At 42.5% G+C, this 23,985-nt stretch overlaps 1 protein-coding gene across 1 annotated transcript in view; it reads right to left on the reverse strand.

Moving 5' to 3' along the window:
- LOC121008050 (serine protease 27-like) overlaps positions 1–22,727 on the reverse strand; it is a 119,489-nt gene extending 96,762 nt beyond the window's left edge. The window contains exon 1 of the mRNA XM_040440327.1: positions 22,623–22,727. Coding sequence (XP_040296261.1) covers positions 22,623–22,662 — 40 coding nt within the window. The 5' untranslated portion in view covers positions 22,663–22,727. The remainder of the gene's footprint in view (positions 1–22,622) is intronic.
- Between the last annotated feature and the right edge of the window lie 1,258 nt (positions 22,728–23,985).

The raw sequence follows: 23,985 nt of genomic DNA on the forward strand, positions 1-23,985 counted from the left end.
GGTAAGCAGAGAGCGCTCTAGACGCACATATGGCGCATCATAGGAGTTATTAAGAAGAGACAGACCTCGGAATAGTTGATAAGCCGCAAAGTAGGAGCGCATGTCAGGCAGACCAAAGCCGCCAAACCTTTTCTATCTGGTCAGCACAGAATAAGCAATTCTGGCAGGTTTGTTGCCCCACAAAAAGAGTGAGAAAACTCGCCGAGTGTCGACAAAAAATGAGTGCGGCAGCCAAATAGGCAAAACTTGTAGTAGGTACAAAGATTTAGGGGCTATAAATGTCTTGAGGTAGTTCCTCCTTCCACACCAGGAAATAAACGGGAGTTTGATAGATTGTAAGTGTTTCCTAACCGATGAGAGTAAGGGGGCATAATTAAGAGCAAACAAGTCCTTTGCTTGAGCAGGGACGTGTACTCCTAAAAATACTATATCTTTTGTAGCCCATTGAAAGGGGGTAATTTTCTGAAGGGCCTCTTTCACCGAGTCAGGGCAGGTGACATTTAGGGCCATGGACCTACTATAGTTGATTTTGAAGTTTGAAACAAAACCAAATTCCTCAAAAAGGAACAAGAGCCTAGGGAAAGAAGTTTCGGGATTAGACGTCATTATTAATAGGTCATCAGCAAATGCGGCTGTCAAGTGTGTCTGAGAATTGACGGTAAGGCCCCTAACAGCCGGGTCCTGCCGGATCTTACAGAGCAAAGTCTCCATAACTAAGACAAATAAAGATGGAGAGAGGGGGCAACCCTGCCTCGTCCCATTAGAGATGGAAAAGGAGGGAGAAAGCGTACCGTTTATTTTGAGTACAAAGTGAAGATCGCGGATATGAACAAGTCTGGGAAACCAAACCTCGACAGGGCCCGCGACATATAATGCCAACCGACCCTGTCGAAGGCCTTCTCTGCGTCCGTGCTCAACAAGGCCAAAGGTGTGGATGAGCTTCTAGCCCAGTCCATAAGATGGAGCAGGCGTATCTTGTTCTCACAGCCCTGTCTGCCCTGCACAAATCCTACTTGCTCACTGTCCACAAGATCCGGCAGGATCAGCTGAATACGCTGCGCTAATATTTTGGCCCACCACTTGACATCCGCATTTAGCAGAGAGATAGGGCGGTAGCTGCCACATTGGAGGGGGTCTTTGTTTTCTTTGTGGATTATAGTTATGTGAGCTTCTAATGTTTGGGGGGGCAGAGATCCTCCAGACAGGAGAAAATTACAGAGTGTCTGAAAATGAGGGGTCAAAATGTGCCTGAAGGCCTTATAATACGATATGGGAAGTCCATCTGGACCTGGACTCTTACCTGATGGTATGGAGGATAGGACCTTGTCAATCTCTTCTCTTGACACAGGGGCGACTAGCTGAGAGGCCTGGAGGGGGCTAATGGAGGGGAGCTGTAGAGTTGATAGGAACTCATCTGTCGCCTGCTCAACCGAAGTGGAACCAGGACGGTCTGGGGTGGGAAGGTTATAAAGATCAGTGTAAAAAGCGCTAAAAGCTTTTGCTATGTCATGGGTCGATTTATGCTTATTACCTTTTGCGTCCAGAATTGCGGGGATAAATGAATCCGCGTTGGCGTTGCTTAGCCATGGCAGACATCAGTTTATTCCCCTTGTTCCCTTGGGCATAAGCTTTAAACTTGGAGCGAAATATAAGCTTCGCAGATTTAGCATTTAACAGGTTTTTCAGTTCCGTCCTGGCCTCCACCAATCCAGCAGCCACAGCCTGAGCCTGGGTTTGCTTATGAGTCAATTCTAGACTTGCTATGCGGGACAACAGGTCGTCCACAGCCTTGGAGCGCAGTCTTTTAACATGCGAGCCCAGGGCTATTAGTTCTCCTCTAACTACTGCTTTATGGGTTTCCCACAGAATGGAGGAAGAGGGAGGGGGGTAGCCCGCCGTATTAAGATAGAAGAATTCAGACATAATCTGGGAGATTTTAGTTGCATTAGCAGGGTCAGAGATCATGGTGTCATTAAGACGCCATATTCTTTCCCTTTTAGGAAGAGCGGTCATAGACACCCGGAGAAATACTGGAGCGTGGTCAGATAGCGTGATGTTCCCAATCCTCGCGTCTACTACATGAGGAATATGGGGGGAGGATAGAAATATGTAATCCAGCCTATAGAAGGACTTTTTTGCATTGGAATAGAACGTGTAATCCCGAGTAGAGGGATGCATAGTGCGCCAAACATCTATAACCCGCAGTTTCTTCAGCGCAGTCTTCAGACGGCGTAGAAGTTTGTGGCATAACTCAGATCTCTGGGAGGACGAGTCAAGGTCAGGCTCCAGGGTCACATTAAAGTCACCTCCTAATATAAGCATACCCTCACTAAAAGCTGCCAATTGAGCAAGAGTCCGAACGAGCCAGGGGATCTGAGCCCTATTAGGGGCATAAATGTTAGCCATGGTGACAGGTGTGTCAGCGATGTGCCCTTTCACGAACAAGAAGCGACCGTCTGTATCCGTAAGTACAGCGGAGTGTTTAAAGGGCAGACGCTTGTGGATGGCCACGCTGACACCCCTGCAAGCTGAGGCATATGAGCTGTGAAACCATTGTGAGAATACTTTTGGGGATAGTTTCGGGAGTTTTCCCGTCTTAAAATGAGTTTCTTGAAGAAATGCAATCGAAACATCATCTTTCTGTAACAATGAGAGCACCTGAGACCGCTTACATGGCTCGTTCAGACCCCTGGCATTCAATAAGGCAACTACAATAGAGGCCATAGTAAAGACAGAGGAGGCCAGTCGGCCCAGAGCAGAAGGACATCTAGTCTGGAAAGCAACGGACGGAGTAAGGAGGAGGAGGACGGGAAGGAGATTAAAGGGAAAGTTAGAGGAAAAATAAAAGACATAACAGATAAGACTTAGACACTATACATGTAACAAGGCATGTCTCCCCATGGACGGGGAGCTCGTGGTCCACCCAGAGACTTCAGCGTCTCACAGAGCAGAGTCACGTGACAGCAACTTGAGAACGGCCTTTTCCTTGCTTCTCTGGTCTGGATGGCGAGACTTGCTGCCACGAATCCACACCCGGGGGGAGAGGCAGGGGGTCCCCTTGATCAGCCGGCATCCAAGAGGGAACTGCAATGGGTGCAATCCCAAGAGGGCCCCATATAGCTTTAAGGTCTCCCGGGGTCCGCACCGTGTACTGCCTTCAAGATGGCCAAGCCGAAGGGGTAGAGCCACCGGAATGGCGTGGCTGTGGCTTTAAGGGCCTCCAGGAGTGGCTTTATGATGCGCCTCTTGGCTAAGGTGGAGGGGGCCAGGTCTTGAAAAAATAGGATGGGGGTCTCCCCATACATGATGCAATCAGCCTCTCTTCCCGCCCTAAGCAGTGCCGCAGTATCCACGTAGCTGAGGATGCCTCATACTACATCTCACCAGGTTTCGGCTTGGGCCTCAAAGCCCTGTGGATGCGCTCAATCACAATCTGAGCTGCTCTTTCAGCACCTAGCAGGGAGGAGAAAATTTCACATGCTGCTGAATTAAGCGCATCAATCACGATATTTTCGGGTAGACCGCGGATGCGAATATTTCGCCGCCGGCTCCAATTTTCTTGATCTTCAATGCGCAAAAGTGCATCATTTAGCAAGTCTCTGTGTGTTTGCAGGGCCGCGCTCGTCTTACCCTCATGCACCAGGATGGCTTCCTGTGCGAGCTCCAGGGACTCCACTCGGTTTCCAATGTGTCGCAGGTCTCCTTTTATTTCCTCCAAATCCTTCTTCAGAGGTGCAAGTGCCGACTCCAGGATATCTCTGAGGACTGCCATGAAGAGTGAGGAGCTTTTTCGCATAGGTCTGCGATCTGATACATCAGAGGCACTTCCTGCCTCTGAACCTTCTTCTGCATCACAGAGCTGCCGCGCCATCTTGGACACTTCAGCAGCAGGGGTCCTGGATTGTTTCTTGAGATATTTATCCATCTCAGGCTGTCTGGAGCGAGCCCCTGTCGGCTCTGGAGTCTCAGGGTGACGATCCTTACCTGGTTTCCCCATTTGCACAATGTAAGTAGCCAGTAAAAGGGGTTATAATAGCTGCCAGGGAGAGGAGCTTAGGAACAGGCAGCCATTCAGCTCCAAGGTCAGGCTCCGCCCCCATAGTAGTTATATTCTTGTACATAGGAGCAGTATTATAGTAGTTATATTCCTGTACATAGGAGCAGTATTATAGTAGTTATATTCTTGTACATAGGAGCAGTATTATAGTAGTTATATTCTTGTACATAGGAGGCAGTATTATAATAGTTATATTCTTGTACATAGGAGCAGTATTATAGTAGTTATATTCTTGTACATAGGAGCAGTATTATAGTAGTTATATTCTTATACATAGGAGCAGTATTATAGTAGTTATATTCTTGTACATAGGAGGCAGTATTATAGTAGTTATATTCTTGTACATAGGAGCAGTATTATAGTAGTTATATTCTTGTACATAGGAGGCAGTATTATAGTAGTTATATTCTTGTACATAGGAGCAGTATTATAGTAGTTATATTCTTGTACATAGGAGCAGTATTATAGTAGTTATATTCTTGTACATAGGAGCAGTATTATAGTAGTTATATTCTTGTACATAGGAGCAGTATTATAGTAGTTATATTCTTGTACATAGGAACAGTATTATAGTAGTTATATTCTTGTACATAGGAGCAGTATTATAGTAGTTATATTCTTGTACATAGGAACAGTATTATAGTAGTTATATTCTTGTACATAGGAGGCAGTATTATAGTAGTTATATTCTTGTACATAGGAGGCAGCATTATAGTAGTTATATTCTTGTACATAGGAGGCAGTATTATAGTAGATATATTCTTGTACATAGAAGGCAGTATTATAGTAGTTATATTCTTGTACATAGGAGGCAGTATTATAGTAGTTATATTCTTGTATATAGGAGCAGTATTATAGTAGTTATATTCTTGTACATAGGAGCAGTATTATAGTAGTTATATTCTTGTACATAGGAGCAGTATTATAGTAGTTATATTCTTGTACATAGGAGCAGTATTATAGCAGTTATATTCTTGTACATATGAGCAGTATTATAGCAGTTATATTCTTGTACAGAGGAGCAGTATTATAGTAGTTAAATTCTTGTACATAGGAGCAGTATTATAGTAGTTATATTCCTGTACATAGGAGCAGTATTATAGTAGTTATATTCTTGTACATAGGAGGCAGTATTATAGTAGTCATATTCTTGTACATAGGAGGCAGTATTATAGTAGTTATATTCTTGTACATAGGAGGCAGTATTATAGTAGTTATATTCTTGTACATAGGAGCAGTATTATAGTAGTTATATTCTTGTACATAGGAGCAGTATTATAGTAGTTATATTCTTGTACATAGGAGCAGTATTATAGTAGTTATATTCTTGTACATAGGAGCAGTATTATAGTAGTTATATTCTTGTACATAGTAGCAGTATTATAGTAGTTATATTCTTGTACATAGGAGAAGTATTATAGTAGTTATATTCTTGTACATAGGAGCAGTATTATAGTAGTTATACTCTTGTACATAGGAGTAGTATTATAGTAGTTATATTCTTGTACATAGGAGGCAGTATTATAGTAGTTATATTCTTGTACATAGGAGGCAGTATTATAGTAGTTATATTCTTGTACATAGGAGCAGTATTATAGTAGTTATATTCTTGTACATAGGAGCAGTATTATAGTAGTTATATTCTTGTACATAGGAGCAGTATTATAGTAGTTATAGTCTTGTACATAGGAACAGTATTATAGTAGTTATATTCTTGTACATAGGAGCAGTATTATAGTAGTTATATTCTTGTACATAGGAGGCAGTATTATAGTAGTTATTTTCTTGTACATAGGAGCAGTATTATAGTAGTTATATTCTTGTACATAGGAGCAGTATTATAGTAGTTATATTCTTGTACATAGGAGCAGTATTATAGTAGTTATATTCTTGTACATAGGAGCAGTATTATAGTAGTTATATTCTTGTACATAGGAGCAGTATTATAGTAGTTATATTCTTGTACATAGGAGCAGTATTATAGTAGTTATATTCTTGTACATAGGAGGCAGTATTATAGTAATTATATTCTTGTACATAGGAGCAGTATTATAGTAGTTATATTCTTGTACATAGGAGGCAGTATTATAGTAGTTATATTCTTGTACATAGGAGCAGTATTATAGTAGATATATTCTTGTACATAGGAGCAGTATTATAGTAGATATATTCTTGTACATAGGAGCAGTATTATAGTAGTTATATTCTTGTACATAGGAGGCAGTATTATAGTGGTTATATTCTTGTACATAGGAGCAGTATTATAATAGTTATATTCTTGTACATAGGAGGCAGTATTATAGTAGTTATATTCTTACACATAGGAGGCAGTATTATAGTAGTTATATTCTTGTACACAGGAGCAGTATTATAGTAGTTATATTCTTGTACATAGGAGCAGTATTATAGTAGTTATATTCCTGTACATAGTAGCAGTATTATAGTAGTTATATTCTTGTACATAGTAGCAGTATTATAGTAGTTATATTCTTGTACATAGGAGAAGTATTATAGTAGTTATATTATTGTACATAGGAGCAGTATTATAGTAGTTATACTCTTGTACATAGGAGTAGTATTATAGTAGTTATATTCTTGTACATAGGAGGCAGTATTATAGTAGTTATATTCTTGTACATAGGAGGCAGTATTATAGTAGTTATATTCTTGTACATAGGAGCAGTATTATAGTAGTTATATTCTTGTACATAGGAGCAGTATTATAGTAGTTATATTCTTGTACATAGGAGCAGTATTATAGTAGTTATAGTCTTGTACATAGGAACAGTATTATAGTAGTTATATTCTTGTACATAGGAGCAGTATTATAGTAGTTATATTCTTGTACATAGGAGGCAGTATTATAGTAGTTATTTTCTTGTACATAGGAGCAGTATTATAGTAGTTATATTCTTGTACATAGGAGCAGTATTATAGTAGTTATATTCTTGTACATAGGAGCAGTATTATAGTAGTTATATTCTTGTACATAGGAGCAGTATTATAGTAGTTATATTCTTGTTCATAGGAGCAGTATTATAGTAGTTATATTCTTGTACATAGGAGCAGTATTATAGTAGTTAAATTCTTGTACATAGGAGGCAGTATTATAGTAATTATATTCTTGTACATAGGAGCAGTATTATAGTAGTTATATTCTTGTACATAGGAGGCAGTATTATAGTAGTTATATTCTTGTACATAGGAGCAGTATTATAGTAGATATATTCTTGTACATAGGAGCAGTATTATAGTAGATATATTCTTGTACATAGGAGCAGTATTATAGTAGTTATATTCTTGTATATAGGAGCAGTATTATAGTAGTTATATTCTTGTACATAGGAGCAGTATTATAGTAGTTATATTCTTGTACATAGGAGCAGTATTATAGTAGATATATTCTTGTACATAGGAGCAGTATTATAGTAGTTATATTCTTGTACATAGGAGGCAGTATTATAGTGGTTATATTCTTGTACATAGGAGGCAGTATTATAGTAGTTATATTCTTGTACATAGGAGCAGTATTATAATAGTTATATTCTTGTACATAGGAGGCAGTATTATAGTAGTTATATTCTTACACATAGGAGGCAGTATTATAGTAGTTATATTCTTGTACACAGGAGCAGTATTATAGTAGTTATATTCTTGTACATAGGAGCAGTATTATAGTAGTTATATTCCTGTACATAGTAGCAGTATTATAGTAGTTATATTCTTGTACATAGTAGCAGTATTATAGTAGTTATATTCTTGTACATAGGAGCAGTATTATAGTAGTTATATTCTTGTACATAGGAGGCAGTATTATAGTAGATATATTCTTGTACATAGGAGCAGTATTATAGTAGTTATATTCCTGTACATAGGAGCAGTATTATAGTAGTTATATTCTTGTACATAGGAGCAGTATTATAGTAGTTATACTCTTGTACATAGGAGTAGTATTATAGTAGTTATATTCTTGTACATAGGAGGCAGTATTATAGTAGTTATATTCTTGTACATAGGAGGCAGTATTATAGTAGTTATATTCTTGTACATAGGAGCAGTATTATAGTAGTTATATTCTTGTACATAGGAGCAGTATTATAGTAGTTATATTCTTGTACACTCTTCACACACTGATAGCAACACCGCAGGAGAAATGCTAGCACAGGCTTCCAGTACCCGTAGTTTCAGGTGCTGCACATCTCGTATCATCTGAAGGCAATCGTCTATGCTGTGAAGATACAAGATGTGCAGCACCTGAAACTACGGATACTGGAAGCCTGTGCTAGCATTTCTCCTGCGGTGTTGCTATCAGTGTGTGAAGAGTGGGAGAAAAGGGTTGCATTGACAATCCAACACAATGGGCAGCACATTGAACACATTTTGTAAGTGGTCAGAAACTTGTAAATAACTCATGAAAGAATAAAGTTACGTTAAAACCAAGCACACCATTGTTTTTCTTGTCAATTTCCCAATAAGTTTGATGTGTCACATGACCCTCTTCCTATTGAAAAAACAAAAGTTGGATTCAAAATGGCCGACTTCAAAATGGCCGCCATGGTCACCACCCATCTTGAAAAGTTTCCCCCCTCACATATACTAATGTGCCACAAACAGGAAGTTAATATCACCAACCATTTCCATTTTATTAAGGTGTATCCATATAAATGGCCCACCCTGTAGTAGTTATGCTCTTGTACATAGGAGGCAGTATTATAGTAGTTATATTCTTGTACATAGGAGGCAGTATTATAGTAGTTATATTCTTGTACATAGGAGGCAGTATTAGAATTGTCACTATAGGTATAATATATTTAGTTTAGTCTGTTTCAGCACCAGATACGTGAACCCATGAGACATTTACAAACCGGATTCCAAAAAAGTTAGGACACTAAACCAATTGTGAATAAAAACTGAATGCAATGATGTGGAGATGGAAAATGTCAATGTTTTATTTGTAATAGAACGTAGATGACAGATCAAACGTTTAATCCGAGTAAATGTATCATTTTAAAGGAAAAATACGTTGATTCAAATTTTCACGGTGTCAACAAATCCCCAAAAAGTTGGGACAAGTAGCAATAAGAGGCTGGAAAAAGTAAATTTGAGCATAACGAAGAGCTGGAAGACCAATTAACACTAATTAGGTCAATTGGCAACGTGATTGGGTATAAAAAGAGCTTCTCAGAGTGGCAGTGTCTCTCAGAAGCCAATATGGGTAGAGGATCACCAATTCCCACAATGTTGCGCAGAAAGATAGTGGAGCAATATCAGAAAGGTGTTACCCAGCGAAACATTGCAAAGACTTTGCATCTATCATCATCAACTGTGCATAACATCATCCGAAGATTCAGAGAATCTGGAACAATCTCTGTGCGTAAGGGTCAAGGCGGTAAAACCATACTGGATGCCCGTGATCTCCGGGCCCTTAAACGACACTGCACCACAAACAGGAATGCTACTGTAAAGGAAATCACAGAATGGGCTCAGGAATACTTCCAGAAACCATGGTCAGTGAACACAATCCACCGCGCCATCCGCCGCTGCCAGCTGAAACTCTACAGTGCAAAGAAGAAGCCATTTCTAAGCAAGATCCACAAGCTCAGGCGTTTTCACTGGGCCAGGGATCATTTACAATGGAGTGTGGCAAAATGGAAGACTGTTCTGTGGTCAGACGAGTGACGATTTAAAGTTCTTTTTGGAAATCTGGGACGCCATGTCATCCGGACCAAAGAGGACAAGGACAACCCAAGTTGTTATCAACGCTCAGTTCAGAAGCCTGCATCTCTGATGGTATGGGGTTGCATGAGTGCGTGTGGCATGGGCAGCTTGCATGTCTGGAAAGGCACCATCAATGCAGAAAAATATATTCAGGTTCTAGAACAACATCTGCTCCCATCCAGACGTCATCTCTTTCAGGGAAGACCCTGCATTTTTTAACAAGATAATGCCAGACCACATTCTGCATCAATCACAACATCATGGCTGCGTAGGAGAAGGATCCGGGTACTGAAATGGCCGGTCTGCAGTCCAGATCTTTCACCTATAGAGAACATTTGGCGCATCATAAAGAGGAAGGTGCAACAAAGAAGGCCCAAGACGATTGAACAGTTAGAGGCTTGGATTAGACAAGAATGGGAGAGCATTCCTATTTCTAAACTTGAGAAACTGGTCTCCTCGGTCCCCAGACGTCTGTTGAGTGTTGTAAGAAGAAGGGGAGATGCCACACAGTGGGGAAAATGGCCTTGTCCCAACTTTTTGGGGATTTGTTGACACCATGAAATTCTGATTCAACATATTTTTCCCTTAAAATGGGACATTTTCTCAGTTTAAACTTTTGTTCCGTGATTTATGTTCTATTCTGAATAAAATATTAGAAGTTGGCACCTCCACATCATTGCATTCAGTTTTTATTCACGATTTGTATAGTGTCCCAACTTTTTTGGAATCCGGTTTGTATGTTTCTGTCAATCTCTCTGGAGATCTATAGAACGTTGCTTTGTCTCACCTGCCGTGACAGGTTTATCCCTGTGTATTGGGCTGATTGTTACACATCATATGTACAGTACGGTGACTGATCTCCTGCTCGGTGTCACACATCTTTTGGTCTTCTGCTTTTTCCTCTCTGTGTGCCAGGCTCAGAATATAATGGTATCAGAGATTGTTTCTCTGGTAATTAACTACAATTCAGACAATTTTAATTATCCTTTTGTGTGATTTAGTTAATTGCTGGATAATAGAACAATACACATTAAACAATAGACATTAAGCAACCTGTTTTTGTGGGTCGGTGACTCATTCCCGGGAGCACAGACAACAAGTCCAAAGTGAAATTCTGTGCTCTCTGTGCTCTAGACTTCAACCAGCTGACAGTGTATACGGGGACAATAGAGCTGAGAATGGGGATCATTCTAAATTCAAGTGGTATTATACCTACTATAAATGCAGGTTATTGATAGGCAATGCATCTGTGCATGTCGTGAACATCATTTTGGTTCTTAAAGCTACATTGTGGCCAATTATGTTGTTATGGTCATATGTTCTAATTATTCAGTCAAAGGCGAAGCAGTTTCCTAGAAGATTATTTAATAGTCCATAAGCACAGAGAAAGTAAATACTGAGATAAAGCTACTGCTGGAGACAGATACCGTCAAATCTCTGCATTTTATTTAGCTAGAAAGTGGAAGTGTGATTCACTAGTCATATGGGTATACCGCCTCAGGTTCACTGGTCACCTACATATTGCAGTGGAGAAGAAGAGCAGGAGTCACTGACTTGCACTTCGTAGAGGCACAGAGCATCAGGAGAACAAGATATAGTAACCCTGCTGCTGTAGGATCTCAGACTCTGCCCTCGTAGAGAGATTGCTGTAACCACTAAGCCTGGTGCCTCTTGACGGTTGTAACCTTCTCGCTTGTTGCCCCAAGTGTGAACAGTAAAATCCAGTGTTTTCCAGGTGAAACTCTTTCTGAATGATTCCTTTCGCCAAACTTGCGCGTGGAGCTATGTGACCACTGACGAGCCAAAGTACATATACACACATACATATAGTACATATATACACATACATACATACATACAGTACATATATATATACACACACACACAGTACATATATACACACACACACACACACATACAGTACATATATACACACACACACATACATACATACAGACACACACATACAGTAGAGACCAAAAGTTTGGACACACCTTCTCATTCAAAGAGTTTTCTTTATTTTCATGACTATGAAGGCATCAAAACTATAAATTAACACATGTGGAATTATATACATAACAAACAAGTGTGAAACAACTGAAAATATGTCATATTCTAGGTTCTTCAAAGTAGCCACCTTTTGCTTTGATTACTGCTTTGCACTTTGCCTTATAAATGGGGTTGGGACCATCAGTTGCGTTGAGGAGAAGTCAGGTGGATACACAGCTGAGAGTCCTACTGAATAGACTGTTAGAATTTGTATTATGGCAAGAAAAAAGCAGCTAAGTAAAGAAAAACGAGTGGCCATCATTACTTTAAGAAATGAAGGTCAGTCAGTCAGCCGAAAAATTGAAAGTAAGGGCTATTTGACCATGAAGGAGAGTGATGGGGTGCTGCGCCAGATGACCTGGCCTCCACAGTCACCAGACCTGAACCCAATCGAGATGGTTTGGGGTGAGCTGGACCGCAGAGTGAAGGCAAAAGGGCCAACAAGTGCTAAGCATCTCTGGGAACTCCATCAAGACTGTTGGAAGACCATTTCAGGGGACTACCTCTTGAAGCTCATCAAGAGAATGCCAAGAGTGTGCAAAGCAGTAATCAAAGCAAAAGGTGTCTACTTTGAAGAACCTAGAATATGACATGTTTTCAGTTGTTTCACACTTGTTTGTTATGTATATAATTCCACATGTGTTAATTCATAGTTTTGATGCCTTCATAGTCATGAAAATAAAGAAAACTCTTTGAATGAGAAGGTATGTCCAAACTTTTGGTCTGTACTGTACATATATATACACACATACATACATACATACAGTACATATATACACATACATACATACAGTACATATATACACATACATACATACATACAGTACATATATACAGTACAGACCAAAAGTTTGGACACACCTTCTCATTCAAAGAGTTTTCTTTATTTTCATGACTATGAAGGCATCAAAACTATTATATTACATAATGTATATATTATATACATAACAAACAAGTGTGAAACAACTGAAAATATGTCATATTCTAGGTTCTTCAAAGTAGACACCTTTTGCTTTGATTACTGCTTTGCACACTCTTGGCATTTTCTTGATGAGCTTCAAGAGGTAGTCCCCTGAAATGGTCTTCCAACAGTCTTGAAGGAGTTCCCAGAGATGCTTAGCACTTGTTGGCCCTTTTGCCTTCACTCTGCGGTCCAGCTCACCCCAAACCATCTCGATTGGGTTCAGGTCCGGTGACTGTGGAGGCCAGGTCATCTGGCGCAGCACCCCATCACTCTCCTTCATGGTCAAATAGCCCTTACTTTCAATGTTTTAGCAATTTTTCGGCTGACTGACTGACCTTCATTTCTTAAAGTAATGATGGCCACTCGTTTTTCTTTACTTAGCTGCTTTTTTCTTGCCATAATACAAATTCTAACAGTCTATTCAGTAGGACTATCAGCTGTGTATCCACCTGACTTCTCCTCATTGCAACTGATGGTCCCAACACCATTTATAAGGCAAGAAATCCCACTTATTAAACCTGACAGGGCACACCTGTGAAGTGAAGACCATTTCAGGGGACTACCTCTTAGAAACATACATAGAAACATAGAATGTGTCGGCAGATAAGAACCATTTGGCCCATCCAGTCTGCCCAATATACTAAATACTATGGATAGCCCCCGGCCCTATCTTATATGAAGGATGGCCTTATGCCTATCCCATGCATGCTTAAACTCCTCCACTGTATTTGCAACTACCACTTCTGCAGGAAGGCTATTCCATGCATCCACTACTCTCTCAGTAAAGTAATACTTCCTGATATTACTTTTAAACCTTTGCCCCTCTTGAAGCTGATCAAGAGAATGCCAAGAGTGTGCAAATCAGTAAACAAAGCAAAAGGTGGCTACTTTGAAGAACCTAGAATATGACATATTTTCAGTTGTTTCACACTTGTTTGTTATGTATATAATTCCACATGTGTTAATTCATAGTTTTGATGCCTTCATAGTCATGAAAATAAAGAAAGCTCTTTGAATGAGAAGGTGTGTCCAAATTTTGGTCTGTACTAGAGATGGGACAGGGTATTCGTCGAATCCATGAATCCCTCGATTCTTGCTGAATTCGTGGGATTCGTGGACTCAAATCCCGACGTAATTTACCGGATACGAATCCGACGAATCCCTGTGGTGCCCAGACTGGTGGTGGTGGCGACAGGGCACTCTAGAAGATGAGCGCTTCGCTGCTGCGACAGGGGTGGGAGAGGCATTTTCTTTCCCTGTTCCTCTGATAGGCTGCCGGCACAAGGCCCGCAGCCTATCAGAGGCCGGTGCAGGCGGCGCGATGACGTCATCGCACCACCTGAGCCGTACAGTGCGGGACACAGGCCAGAAGAGGCCTGCATCGCAGCGGAGGTAAGTAAAAGTGTTTTTTTATTTTTTACTGGCACATTGGCTAGGGGGAGAGGAGAGAGGCACTATGATACTGGCATATTATGGGGGGAGATGGCACTATGATATTACTGGCACACTGGGGGGGAGGCACTATGACACTGGCACATTATGGGGGAGATGGCACTGATACTACTGGCACATTGGGGGGGGGCACTATGATACTGGCACATTATGGGGGGAGATGGCACTATGATACTGGCACATTATGGGGGGAGATGGCACTATGATACTGCCACATTATGGGGGGAGATGGCACTATGATACTAGCACATTATGGGGGGAGATGGCACTATGATACTGGCACATTATGGGGGGAGGTGGCACTATAATACTGGCACATTATGGGGGAGATGGCACTATGATACTGGCACATTATGGGGGGAGATGGCACTATGATACTGGCACATTATGGTGGGAGGTGGCACTATAATACTGGCACATTATGGGGGAGATGGCACTATAATACTGGCACATTATGGGGGAGATGGAACTATGATACTGGCACATTATGGGGGGAGATGGCACTATGATACTGGCACATTGGGGGGAGATGGCACTATGATACTGGCACATTATGGGGGGAGATGGCACTATTATACTGGCACATTATGGGGGGAGGTGGCACTATAATACTGGCACATTATGGGGGAAATGGCACTATGATACTGGCACATTGGGGGAGATGGCACTATGATACTGGCCCATTGGGGGGGAGATGGCACTATGATACTGGCACATTATGGGGGGAGATGGCACTATGATACTGGCACATTATGGGGGGAGATGGCACTATAATACTGGCACATTGGTGGGGAGATGGCACTATGATGCTGGCACATTATGGGGGGGAGATGGCACTATAATACTGGCACATTTTGGGGGAGATGGCACTATGATACTGGCATATTATGGGGGGAGATGGCACTATATTACTGGCACATTGGGGGGGTGGCACTCTGATACTGGCACATTGGGGGGGAGATGGCACTATGATACCGGCACATGGGGGGGAGCAGAGAGGCACTCCGCACTTGATACTGGCACATGGGGGGAGGAGTGAGGCATTTGATACTGGCACATGATTAGGGGGGCATCTATGGGGACACTTACTGGCACATTATTGGGTGGCACTGTGGGGCCACTTCTTATTGGCACATTATTGGGGGGCACTATGGGGGCATCTACTGAGGCCACAAAGAAGGGGTATTTTATATGGGGGGCTCTGTGTGGTACTAGTATTATCAGGGGTATTATCTGTTTCTGCAGTATAGTATTGGGGAGCACAGCGGAACAGTATTGGGGTGTTAGGATTATTTGTCCAGAAGATGGGAGGATGATGGAAAAGTAGTAAACTAAGATTTTATTTTGTCAAACTGCAGAGACGAAAAATGGCTGAAAAAAGGTGTCTGGTCTGAAGGTCTGAAAGGAGAAGATGAGGAAAGAGAACATCTACATCAAAGGAGACGTCACTGGATGTAAGAGGTATGTGCGCTGTATTAGCCTGTATGTTCTGTAGTGATAGGAGCAGGGGTCATAGCAGGGGTCATATAGGGTGCGACCGTGACTGGGAGGTGGAGGTTCAGACAAACTGACGCGGTCTGACTTTGTTTCTTACACCGTGCGTTCACACAATTATGTACAGGATTCGTAGGATTCGAGATTCGAAAGATTCGATATATTCGAGAACCTTTTCGGATTCGGATTCGGATTTGAAAAAAATTGGATTCGTCCTACCTCTAGTCTGTACTGTATATATATATATACATACATACAGTACATATACACACACATATACATACACACATACAAGATACACATATACATCCATATACACACATGTAATGTGAACCTGATTAGTACAGAATTAATTCAATCAAAAATATAAACCTGTTTCTTCTTAATTTGACACGTAATCCCGTACTGAACATAACGGAGATGGTACGGCAGATGTGACATAAGTGTGAATAACAAGTAAGTAAGTAAGTGAACCCACGATTCACATAGTGATTGTTAATAACACCATAAAGTGCACATGTGCGATTAACTGACAAATATACAAGGCGAAAACGTCATTGAAGTGTTCACCATCGGTGGGACTCCGTAAGTGAGGGGGACCCCGCAGTTGCTGGATCACGGATAGGCATGTGTCAGCGCACCGAGATCATAGGTGTAGGGAATTTGCTCCGTATTGTGGCCTCAATATGCTCAGTGCCCATACACACACATGCGCCCGGGTCACTGTTCTCACAATCGAGATGGAAAGAGCTGTGCAGCCAGTGTTAAGGGCGCAGGCAGGCACAATGCTCGCAATAGATGGAACTAAACGTATAGCAACAATAGTGGCAAATATTTCCACTTACCCCCCTAAATAAAGGACTGTCCTTCTGGCCATGTGCAGAGACAGATTGGTTTCACCTGGAGTCAGATCTCCACATACTGTTTAGATCAATTAAATTGAAAGTCTGGTCTGATGAGTAGCGTTTGGCGTCCATACCACGACAGGACGCGGCCGCCGAGCTCAAACTAGACGACATGGATCGATTTGTGACAAGTGACTTTAACCCAGCCACTAACCATGCCGCCATTGACACGTTCACAAAAGATGTTAGATTGGACTTGGACACTGAAGATTGCGCAGATCTAATCTCACACGCCTTGAGGCCACTGCCCTTGATCTGAAGGTTAAACCAGCAGATAAGGGTGAGGCAATGGTGATACCAGTGATTACATTGGTGAAATACGGAGACGATGGAGTGATAAGGAAGTACATCCTAAGATTGACTTTCTGAGGCACATCAGAAGCTTTTTAGATTCTGCCTTGTTTGTATGTAAAACGTCCAAAAACACCTGTACTATATGTTTTACCCAAGATTCACAAATCTTTGACCAACCCCTTTGGCCATCCTATTGTGTCAGGGAGGGGTTCTCTTTTTTCACACATAGACATACATACAGGGCACTACGGATTTCCGGAATGTGATACAAGACGTCACCCTACTCGATAAGGCTATTCTTGCGTCCTTTGATGTTGTTAGTTGAACACATCCATCACTCGTTATAAAGGCCTAGAGGCAGTCAGAGAACGCCCACAAAAAACGGCTTTTGCTGTTGAATGTAAGGAACTTCCTATGACATTACTGGAATAATATGACATGCATTTATTTATTTTTCAAGTTGACTTTTTTATTCAATTAAGGGGTACGGCCATGGGGTCAAACGTAGTGCCTACATACGCCAACATTTCTATGACCATCATGGAGAAAAGACACATCTATGTGAGCTACCATTTCAGTCATGTACTGGGGTGGTGGCATTACATAGATGACATTTTCCTTATTTGGACTGGCTCTATGGTTCAGTTGGAACTTTTTAGGATCGTGCGTAATTCCATAGATTTTGAAGTTAGATTCACTCCAATACTGAAATACAGGTTCTGGACACATGGGTCAAAAAGACTGGGAACCGTATTAGCACTGATCTGTTTGTCAAGGTAACAGGTAGAAACACTTTGTTAAGTTTTGACAGCGGTCACCCTGGGTCCATGATAAAATCCCTGCCATATAGCCAATTCCTAAGAGTGTGGAGACTAGTACCAGATGGCAGGTTGATCGACAAACGTCTGGAAGAAAGGGGGGGCAAGTTTATTATAAGAGGGTCTCCACTATGGTTAAGGACAATCTATTACTGGGCCACAAAAAGACAGGACCCGCTAGCAGATCCCCATCCCCTTTGTCACAGATTACTCTAATAAAATAAAAGGTAGATTCTCAGAATTCAGCATACCTCCTCTATTATCAATCATATCCCCGTTCACACCGCCTGCTCCATGCTGATGTTGGCACTGAAAAAATGTCTTTTGGAGCATATTTTGGATCCACAAAAGTAGGGTGCTTCCCTATCACAATTGTAATTTTCCTTTAATGCTGAAGGGCCCTCACTTTACACATCCTACCACAGGTGACTTTACACATCCTACCACAGGTGACTTTACACATCCTACCACAGGTGACATTACGCATACTACCACAGGTGACTTTACACATCCTACCACAGGTGACTTTACACATCCTACCACAGGTGACTTTACACATCCTACCACAGGTGACTTTACGCATCCTACCACAGGTGACATTACACATTCTACCACAGGTGACATTACACATCCTACCACAGGTGACATTACACATCCTACCACAGGTGACATTACACATCCTACCACAGGTGACATTACACATCCTACCACAGGTGACATTACGCATCCTACCACAGGTGACATTACACATCCTACCACAGGTGACATTACGCATCCTACCACAGGTGACTTTACACATCCTACCACAGGTGACTTTACACATCCTACCACAGGTAACATTACACATCCTACCACAGGTGACTTTACGCATCCTACCACAGGTGACTTTACACATACTACCACAGGTGACATTACGCATTCTACCACAGGTGACTTTACGCATCCTACCACAGGTGACTTTACACATCCTACTACAGGTGACATTACGCATCCTACCACAGGTAACATTACACATTCTACCACAGGTGACATTACACATCCTACCACAGGTGACATTACACATCCTAGCACAGGTGACATTACACATCCTACCACAGGTGACTTTACGCATCCTACCACAGGTGACATTACACATCCTACCACAGGTGACTTTACGCATCCTACCACAGGTGACTTTACGCATCCTACCACAGGTGACTTTACGCATCCTACCACAGATGACTTTACGCATCCTACCACAGGTGACTTTACACATACTACCACAGGTGACATTACGCATCCTACCACAGGTGACATTACGCATCCTACCACAGGTGACTTTACGCATCCTACCACAGGTGACATTACGCATCCTACCACAGGTGACATTACGCATCCTACCACAGGTGACTTTACGCATCCTACCACAGGTGACATTACGCATCCTACCACAGGTGACATTACGCATCCTACCACAGGTGACATTACACATCCTACCACAGGTGACATTACGCATCCTACCACAGGTGACTTTACACATCCTACCACAGGTGACATTACACATCCTACCACAGGTGACTTTACGCATCCTACCACAGGTGACATTACACATCCTACCACAGGTGACATTACACATCCTACCACAGGTGACTTTACGCATCCTACCACAGGTGACTTTACGCATCCTACCACAGGTGACATTACGCATCCTACCACAGGTGACTTTACACATCCTACCACAGGTGACTTTACACATCCTACCACAGGTAACATTACACATCCTACCACAGGTGACTTTACGCATCCTACCACAGGTGACTTTACACATACTACCACAGGTAACATTACACATCCTACCACAGGTGACATTACGCATACTACCACAGGTGACTTTACGCATCCTACCACAGGTGACATTACGCATCCTACCACAGGTGACATTACGCATCCTACCACAGGTGACTTTACGCATCCTACCACAGGTGACATTACGCATCCTACCACAGGTGACATTACGCATCCTACCACAGGTGACATTACACATCCTACCACAGGTGACATTACGCATCCTACCACAGGTGACTTTACACATCCTACCACAGGTGACTTTACGCATCCTACCACAGGTGACATTACACATCCTACCACAGGTGACATTACACATCCTACCACAGGTGACATTACGCATCCTACCACAGGTGACTTTACACATCCTACCACAGGTGACTTTACACATCCTACCACAGGTAACATTACACATCCTACCACAGGTGACTTTACGCATCCTACCACAGGTGACTTTACACATACTACCACAGGTAACATTACACATCCTACCACAGGTGACATTACGCATACTACCACAGGTGACTTTACACATACTACCACAGGTGACATTACGCATTCTACCACAGGTGACTTTACGCATCCTACCACAGGTGACTTTACACATCCTACTACAGGTGACATTACGCATCCTACCACAGGTAACATTACACATTCTACCACAGGTGACATTACACATCCTACCACAGGTGACATTACACATCCTAGCACAGGTGACATTACACATCCTACCACAGGTGACTTTACGCATCCTACCACAGGTGACTTTACACATCCTACCACAGGTGACTTTACGCATCCTACCACAGGTGACTTTACGCATCCTACCACAGGTGACTTTACGCATCCTACCACAGATGACTTTACGCATCCTACCACAGGTGACTTTACGCATCCTACCACAGGTGACATTACGCATCCTACCACAGGTGACATTACGCATCCTACCACAGGTGACTTTACGCATCCTACCACAGGTGACATTACGCATCCTACCACAGGTGACATTACGCATCCTACCACAGGTGACTTTACGCATCCTACCACAGGTGACTTTACGCATCCTACCACAGGTGACATTACGCATCCTACCACAGGTGACATTACGCATCCTACCACAGGTGACTTTACGCATCCTACCACAGGTGACATTACGCATCCTACCACAGGTGACTTTACGCATCCTACCACAGGTGACATTACGCATCCTTCCACAGGTGACTTTACGCATCCTACTACAGGTGACTTTACGCATCCTACCACAGGTGACTTTACACATCCTACCACAGGTGACATTACGCATCCTACCACAGGTGACTTTACGCATCCTACTACAGGTGACTTTACGCATCCTACCACAGGTGACTTTATGCACCCTACCACAGGTGACTTTACACATCCTACCACAGGTGACTTTACACATCCTACCACAGGTGACATTACGCATCCTACCACAGGTGACTTTACGCATCCTACTACAGGTGACTTTACGCATCCTACCACAGGTGACTTTATGCACCCTACCACAGGTGACTTTACACATCCTACCACAGGTGACTTTACGCATCCTACCACAGGTGACATTACGCATCCTACCACAGGTGACATTACGCATCCTACCACAGGTGACTTTACGCATCCTACCACAGGGGACTTTACGCATCCTACCACAGGTGACTTTACACATCCTACCACAGGTGACTTTACACATCCTACCACAGGTGACATTACGCATCCTACCACAGGTGACTTTACACATCCTACCACAGGTGACTTTACGCATCCTACCACAGGTGACATTACGCATCCTACCACAGGTGACTTTACACATCCTACCACAGGTGACATTACGCATCCTACCACAGGTGACATTACGCATCCTACCACAGGTGACATTACGCATCCTACCACAGGTGACTTTACACATCCTACCACAGGTGACTTTACACATCCTACCACAGGTAACATTACACATCCTACCACAGGTGACATTACCATCCTACCACAGGTGATATTACGCATCCTACCACAGGTGACTTTACACATCCTACCACAGGTGACTTTACGCATCCTACCACAGGTGACTTTACGCATCCTACCACAGGTGACTTTACGCACCCTACCACAGATGACTTTACGCATCCTACCACAGGTGACTTTACGCATCCTACCACAGGTGACTTTACACATCCTACCACAGGTGACTTTACGCACCCTACCACAGGTGACTTTACGCATCCTACCACAGGTGACTTTACGCACCCTACCACAGATGACTTTACGCATCCTACCACAGGTGACTTTACGCACCCTACCACAGATGACTTTACGCATCCTACCACAGGTGACTTTACGCATCCTACCACAGATGACTTTACACACCCTACCACAGGTGACTTTACACATCCTACCACAGGTGACTTTACACATCCTACTACAGGTGATTGTTTTACAATTAAACAGTATTTAACCTGTGATTCTACAATGTGGGATGTTAAAACCAGGTTTAGGGCTTATGCACACAACCACGTGCTGGCCGGGCCCAAGCTGCGGACAGCAAATTGCTGTCTGCAATGCACGGGCACCGACTGTGAGGCAGCCGCGTGCGTATCCGACGCTCCGCACCTTAAAAAAGTAGTGCATGCACTCCATTGTGCTTCCGTGGGCTTCTGATTCGTGCCTTTGTTCTACATCTCCCACGGCCAGCACGCGGTCATGTTCATGAGCCCTATATCAGCATAGATATATATACCTGAAAGAAGGACGGACATACCAGTGTCAAAACACTCTGAAAGAGACCTTATCTGTTTTAGAATAATTGACCAAATTTCTATGCCAAGACGAGATGGTTTTCCGCAAAAAGAGGGAACTCTATTATATATATGTGTACTGTATGTATGTGTGTATATATGTATGTATATCTGCTGAGCCCTTTAGTTACTGCTTGACAAAGGCTCCACTGGGAAGAGCTTAAGCATTGCATCGAGTATTGGGTGAATAAAGGGGTCCATTTTCACTGTCTCCGGAGTGCTGCCTCTGCTTACCAGTATATATATATCCGCATGGTGTCTCAATCCTCTTATTCATCCTTTATATTAAATTCCAGAATGGTCCGTCACCAGCAGAATGGGAATAAATTCTGCAGATCTCGTCATATAGTAATTAAATATACCAACAATGGAGAATGGGTGGAGTAGGTCGGCTGATGCATGTGCATACAAGCCCGTGTAAAATAAACCATAACATAAAGTCATAAACACGTGTCTGCAAAAAAAAAAGATCCAGAAACAAACTACCTGAGAAACGTTGCCACATTGACCCCAATGATTAAAAAAATCTAAAGAATGCCCAGAAGAATGAAGACCACCTTATTGACACTTCATGGAGACATTTAAAGGGTGCAGTCGTGTCTATTAGTTTTTAGGACACCAACCTTGTCATGGGAAAACGGCTCTTCTTTATGGTGATGGTAACTAGCCGCTAACCTTCATCATCTCCTTAGAACAAATCTTGTTTTAATAAAATCTGGTTTGCAGAACTTGAAGATATCCTAATTTGTTCACACAACCATGGTCTCCTCAGTAATGAAGTTGAAAAAGAGACTCAATGTTAGAAATAAAGAATTCATTTCCAGAAGAGGTGCTCTGAGTTATATTTATTTGATTTCATCATCACTAATTTTAAAATAGAGAACCCAAAAAACAAGGACCATGGCAAAACCTCAATGTCAACTGCACAGCCCAGATTATGGGAAAACACTTAGTGAAGACCAAGGTCAGTTCCTTAAGTTGAGACTATGGAAAGGTCACCAGTCTTAAGACCATAGAAATACTACTAAAATGATAAATCCTTAAGATCAGGGTAGGTCTACAGAGTTAAGACCTTAGAAAAAACACAAAAGAGTTAAGACAAAGTTAAGTTCACATACTGAAAACCATCGAAAGACCTCAGTGTTAGGATCATTTAAAGAGCATCACAGAGTCAAGACAATCGTCAGTTCACACATTTTAGACCATAGAGAGACCTCAACAAAGCTAAGACCATGTTTTAAGACTAAGGCTGATCCACTAAATGCAGACATTGTAACAATCTAAATGTTAGGATTTGGGGCGTGACCGGAAGCTGAGTAGTGAGGCCGCAGTTCCGCGCTGCTCCGTCTGTGCCGGACCTTTGAGGTTCTTCCCGCCCTGACCCGACGTACCCACAAAGGCGACTCCGCTCCGCAGTCGGGGTCCTGTGGATCATTTTGAGACCTTCCCGGTCCCGATACGCGAGCCGGGTCGGCATCGGCCAGTGCGGCCTACTTCGCAGACGGAGGCCTTCTGATGGCGCTGGTGCGCACTTGCGACTCCCACTCTGCACGGGTCTTCAGCGTGGTAGGCGGTCTTCTAAGGCCAGGAGATGGGTGAG

This window comes from Bufo bufo, chromosome 7, assembly GCF_905171765.1.
Source record: "Bufo bufo chromosome 7, aBufBuf1.1, whole genome shotgun sequence".
NCBI lineage: Eukaryota > Metazoa > Chordata > Amphibia > Anura > Bufonidae > Bufo > Bufo bufo.